The sequence below is a fragment of the Azolla caroliniana genome, unplaced genomic scaffold (assembly GCF_043228905.1).
Source record: "Azolla caroliniana isolate FFs.n. ecotype wild unplaced genomic scaffold, voAzoCaro1.0.p SCAF_163, whole genome shotgun sequence".
NCBI lineage: Eukaryota > Viridiplantae > Streptophyta > Polypodiopsida > Salviniales > Salviniaceae > Azolla > Azolla caroliniana.
Window position 1 is genome coordinate 53,652 of NW_028230598.1, and position 6,000 is coordinate 59,651.

The 6,000-nt window shown below is 35.8% G+C and overlaps 1 protein-coding gene across 1 annotated transcript; it reads right to left on the minus strand.

The window, feature by feature from the left end:
* Positions 1-188: 188 nt before the first annotated feature.
* Positions 189-5,575, minus strand: LOC147848954 (uncharacterized). Its single transcript, XM_087337922.1, has 6 exons — positions 4,422-5,575; positions 3,019-3,133; positions 2,093-2,214; positions 1,697-1,759; positions 1,517-1,585; positions 189-555 (listed from the first exon to the last, which is right to left on the minus strand). Exons 1-6 carry the CDS (start codon positions 4,593-4,595, stop codon positions 481-483), a joined length of 618 nt encoding a protein of 205 aa, XP_087194048.1. The 5' UTR covers positions 4,596-5,575; the 3' UTR covers positions 189-480.
* Positions 5,576-6,000: the final 425 nt, after the last annotated feature.

A 6,000-nucleotide genomic window follows, 5' to 3' on the forward strand; every position in this document is an offset into this window, starting at 1 on the left:
CCCGTCTAAGCATCCATGCATTAACCTCATGACTTCACATGTTACCTCTGATACATACACACATATGAGATCTGTATATCATAACAATGGCTATGCATATCCTGCCCAAAATGTAACGAAAAAACAATAAGAAAAAAAGCACAGAAACAGTTTTGCTCAATTTTGCTAACTTGATGCCTACTCATCAATGACCCGAACAGAGTTTTGCACATTTTTCCATTCCTGAAATATATGCTGAATGTCGTGGATTCCCCCTTTTTCATCAGCTGTTATGTACAAAAAGCTAATATATGTTCCCTTTAGAGGTGAGCTCTACCCTAAAATTGGATTAGAGAGACTTAAACTAACTCAAAATTAGTCCTAATCCTGGATATCAATCAGGATTTTGTGTATGAAACAGTTAGTAGAATGGTATCATACACAAGGACAGAGCTTAATTGTTGAATTTGAGCTTTGACACTTCGTTAACAGAGTATGAGTTTAATCATCATCAAGTGTTTTCAGTCGCTTTGCAGCTTGTACAAAACGCGCAATAACTTGGATTTCATCGAGCTTCTGCAACATATAACACACACACACACACCATAGTGGGGAAAAAAGGTAAATCAAAAGATAAAATGTTATATGGAAAACACGTCCATTATTTCTAGGATTAAATGTTCCCACATTTTCATTCCTTCCCCAAGAAAACTCATCCATATAATTGTTCAACTCTCACATATAATTGAGAAAGAGGGGATGAATTAACCATATAGTTGCTCAAGTAGCATATGTAGCTGCTGGATCCAGGATTAGGTAATAATGAAACTTCGAAGGATTTCGGAAAATAACAAAAGAAACTCGGGAGATCCTGGAATTTTCTCCCTGAGCACTGCTGTTATGAGCATATGCATAACTGCATCTTTAAGGGTTAATTAAGTATATAGGATATAATTAATGGGCCTATTCTCCAGCCTTAATTAACCGATAACATAGTTAAGAGTGTTAGTTATATTCATATAACACTAATTTACTACTCTTTACTTAAGATTGATACTGACGGAAGCAAGTAGTTATGCTCACGTAGTACTAATTATTAATCTTTATGTGGAAGAAAGAATTCTGCTACTTAAGAGTGGTACGAATGGACAGGACTACCACGATTTCATGCCACCTTATAATCAGCAAAACAACTGGAAAGTAATTCATGCTACACTATAATCAACAAAAAAACCCATGAAAAGACAATCATACTGCATCTGGATCATTCTTTGAATGATCTCATTGTGATACATTACACATATTAAAAAGAAATTTCCAATATAATGATTTGATCATGCTACATTATAATCAATAACCCTAATAACCTTGCGAAAAGATAATTTGATTGCATGTTAAGATCTACAGACGACTTTAAAGTCACATGGATCAAACTGTGCACATTATGACTAAAATCGATTAAAGACATAATTATTCTTGTATAAATCATTGAGGTTAAAATGTGTACGTACATACATATGGAGGATGTAAGATTTACCTGAGAGCTGAAATGTCTCTCTACAGCATCAACAAGCTGCTGTTTGGAAGAATGAGGACCTGCATCAACCTTTGTATCCAATCGATGATTTGCAATGAAAGGTTAAAACGCTTCAGTACACAGAAAAAAATGGAAGAAAAGAAAACCAACAAACCGATTACACTTGAAAAAGAGCATTACCAATTTGAATCGTTTCCAATATCTTAAGAGAGTATCTGTTTCTAGTTTGCTAAGGTTCACCTTCTGCACATATCAAAGACAATTCCACTAGTAAAAAAGAAAATTGGCTAAGGGACTTTTCGATGAACTATAGCCAAATATTCATCCCAGAACAAAAATAACGTCATTTTATCTAAATCCATCATCAGACCACTTCTTCAGAGACTACAACCCAATCAGAAACAAGAGAAACGATGTCATTGACCAGACCCAATTCTTTCAAAGACTCCATAGCCCCCCCGAGCATAGAGACCAAAACATGAAATTTGATCTAAATGCATAATTTAGAAATCAAGATTTTCAAGAACCCTAATTCCCGAGAACATGACCTAGGCAGAATACAGATGTTATACTCACCAGAAACCTATGGCCAGATTTGGATCCAGCTGTTGAGAAGGCATCAGCAACTTGAGATTTTCTAGCGAAACAGCTAGGCTTTTGCGGTCGAACCCTTGTTTTGAAAGGCCGTCGATAGTCCTCTGAATAGATATATGTAATTCATAGGATTATTAGCATAAAAAAGGTCAGAATCATCAAACATCAATCGCTATGTGTCTAAACAACCCACATTAAATTGTTAAAAATCAAGCATAAATTTAAAATGTGGTTAAACAAACCATGTCAAGATTCAAAGCAGGTTATGGAAAATATTAAGTATTAATTAATGTGTGACTAAGGATCGAAGGACATGCTTAAATGGAATCTACTGAGAGTTTTTCATCAATAAATATGCAGTTCAGAAACCCATAATAAAGCTTCAAAATCAATTTATATTGTAGTTAAAATCAATCTTAAAATCAAATTATCAAGGTGTGAAACATTGATTAATATGTGGTAAACAGTTCACATCAAAACTTCAGCTCAGATTGTTAAGAGCATACATTAATATGTTGTTAAGTATGCCACATCAAATTTCAAGTAAAAGAATAAGAAATAACAAGAATCAATTGATACAGCCCACATTAAGGTTCAAATCAGGTTTTTGGGATATTAAGCATCAATTGGTACAACCCTCATCAAGCTCAAATTAATCATCGAGAACATCAAGCATCAATAGATACAAGCCAGATCATCGTTGTATGTAAAGTTATTAATAGCACCAAGCATCAATTGAATATGTGGTTAACAACACATATCAAGATCAAAACTGAAAGGAATATTATAGTCGAGAAACAAGCAGCAAAATTATAAAAACATCATCGACCATGAAAATGGATCCACAAAAGCATTTGATTTATTATCAGGCAAAATTGTTAAATTTCTGAAGGTCTTTATGTACTGACCTATGTTTGATCTTCCATCCTCAGAATCATTTTCATCTTCCTCTAACCCTGTGGGAGGTTCTAGAACACTCAAGGCATTTCGTTGAAGTTTAACTTCAACCCCATTCGTAAGAACCTATATATAAACAAGAAACATAGAGCATTCATTAGAATTAGCAAGTAAAAGAAAATTGAATTAGCGTTACAGGTTTCACAGATTTGGTCAGACTCAATGTACTGAAAACGCCCTTTTGGGAATAGTGAGAGAACAAAAGTATTGCTAAATCAAGAAATACTCAAGGAAGATAATTTCTATATACTCTGGACTCATGAGAAATATAGTGAAGATTCTTTTTTCTAACCCTAAGAAATTAAATGGAAAGAGACTGGTTTTAAGAAACATAAAATAAGTTCCATCAATGCTCAAATTACTTTAGAAAACATGTTCATGGATGTGACTGGATTTCTCTACTGTGTTTAACTTCTGGCTAACCGTTTGCCTGTGGATGAACCAGGGTTTATAATATGAATCATTTAAATGGAAAAATTTAAGAAGTTCCCAATGTTAAAAAAGAAGCTCTTGGGGTCTTTCTACAGTGTATTTGATCTGATTAAACTTTTGTGCTATGGTGGAATGGATAATTAGGGTTTGTTGGTTTTGCTTGATTCTCATTGCCGGCCAATGCAAAATTACTCCAAACAGAAAACTCAGGGTGTGTTCCTCTGTGAGCTTTTTCACGGTGAGAGAAAACACAAATGCACAGAGAGAGAGAAATAGAGGAATAAATTATTAGGGTTTCTTAAAATGAAGAGCTAAAAAATAGCAATATAATTAGTCCAACCAATGCTAAATGAAGCTGAAATTTTGGTTATGGCTGGATTAATCATAATTAGGGCTTTCTTTGTTTCGTATCGTATCAACTTTGTATGAAGCTTTTTTTTGGCTAATAATGGCAAAAATAAAACAAAACAAAGCAGAGTTTTCAATCTTTCTCTGCGCATTTAAAACTTTGCATATCATGCAAGCCAATGCGAAACTAATCCAATCACTGCTAATCAAAACTAGTTATTGGATATGGCTGAAGAAGTACTTGAGCGTTAATTTCTTTTGTGTTTGATTCAAACCTGGTGGGGGACTTATGAAGCCATACAAAAGGATATGCTAGGGATTTTCTTCTTTCTCTGCAATTTCTTTGCATAAGCACACATAATAGCCACTGCTAAAATGAAGGTAGCCCTTTTGGGTAAAACGGCTACCTGAACGGATCAACAAAATAGGGTTTTCTTGAGTTTTGATTAGTTTAAACTGTATGGAAGGGGGGGATCATGAAGCTTTTTGGCTATGGCGAAAACAATCATCTACATACATATAACATAAACAAATTAGGTTTTACTTCTTCGCATACATGATTACAGTCACATACCAGCCAATGCCAACCGCCGAGGCCAACAGCCTTCTTGACGACGCCATGAGATCCGACCAGAACAGATCTTGTCCGGTTATTCCCCGTTACAATCACCTTGGTATGGCGTGGCAGTACAGAAACTTCCTCATCGAAATTAGTCTCTTCCTCTTCAATCTCTTCCTCCATCATCATAATTGCCCAACCTAATCCTTTCTTTATTAGGGTTTTCCAACCCTAGAAAATCCCTTATTTTAATTCTTTAATTTATACTTATGGATTTTCTATCCCTAAACCCTAATTCCTTCTCAGCTGAGAAATTTCTAATTTCTGAAGAAAAAAACCCTCCTCCTTTTTAAACCCTACCTCATCTCATCCTCAGCTGAAGCCCTAATTATGAAATGTTACTTTTTCCAAAAGCTCTGAATGTTAATTCCTTCTCGTCTGAAACCATCCCAACTCCAAAAATCTCCTCTTTCAAACCCTGAAACCCTACTTCTGACGTACCCCTTTCCTAATTCTCTCTCACCTAAAACCCTAACTCTGAAAAGATCCTCGGTAAATCGTAATTTCGCCTCAGGTGAAGCCCAATTTCTCAAAATCTCCTCTTTTAAATCCTGTGTGCTCCTCAGCTGGAGCCCTGATTCTGAGAAATCCGTTTCTAATCCTTAATTTCTCCTCATCTGAATCTCTAATTCTGAGAAGCTTCATTAAATAACTGATATCTTCTGCTCCACCTTCATTATTATTGTGCCAATGTTATTTATTTTGGCCTTATAATAATCTGATAGAGAGAATCTCTGATTCCTTCTCATACCACCGCTAATTCTTTCTTATATACCCTAATTCCTTCTCAAATTAATCCTAATTCTTCCTTATAAATCCCTGATTCCGAAAAAATCCTTTTTCAAAAGAAAAAAAGACCGCCTCTAATTCTATTAGATTCGCCATCACAATGCCATCACATAAATATAAAGAATATGTATGACCTTACAATATTCCCCCAAAAGAGAGAGAGAGAGAGAGAGAAGAAACCTTAATTCCTTCTGATAAAATCCAAATTTCAACAGCAAAAGAGGTCAAAGAAGAATTGAAAAGACGCTTGAATTTTGATCAATATAATGAAAAATTGGTATCCCCTGAGAAACAGGGAGGAGGAAGAGGAAGGAGAAACCCTGTTTCTGAGCAGAAACTTAAGCAGAGATCAGGAGAGGAACTAAAGCCATAAGCTGTGGCGCAATTTAAATGCAATCAACATTAAACAGACTAAAGAGGCATTTGGATGGATAGGAGTTGATCAAATGGAGCAATGCAGACCATGTTTGGAGCTAAAACATTATGTAATAAGAGATAGAGCTTTCTTGAACGAAGGTTTGGGGGGGGGGAGGAGCTATGGAGATTTCTCATGGGTTGCAGGGAGGGTTGAGAAGGATCATGAAGAGAGAGAGAGAGAGAGAGAGAGAATGGAATGGAATGGAATGAAGGTCAGGAGCTATGGCGATTTTCTGAGAGACAGGGGAAGGGGCAGGAAGGAGACGATGGGATGCCCTGTTTATACCTAGAGAGAGGTAAATGCTCTGTAGAGAGAGGTAAATGCTCC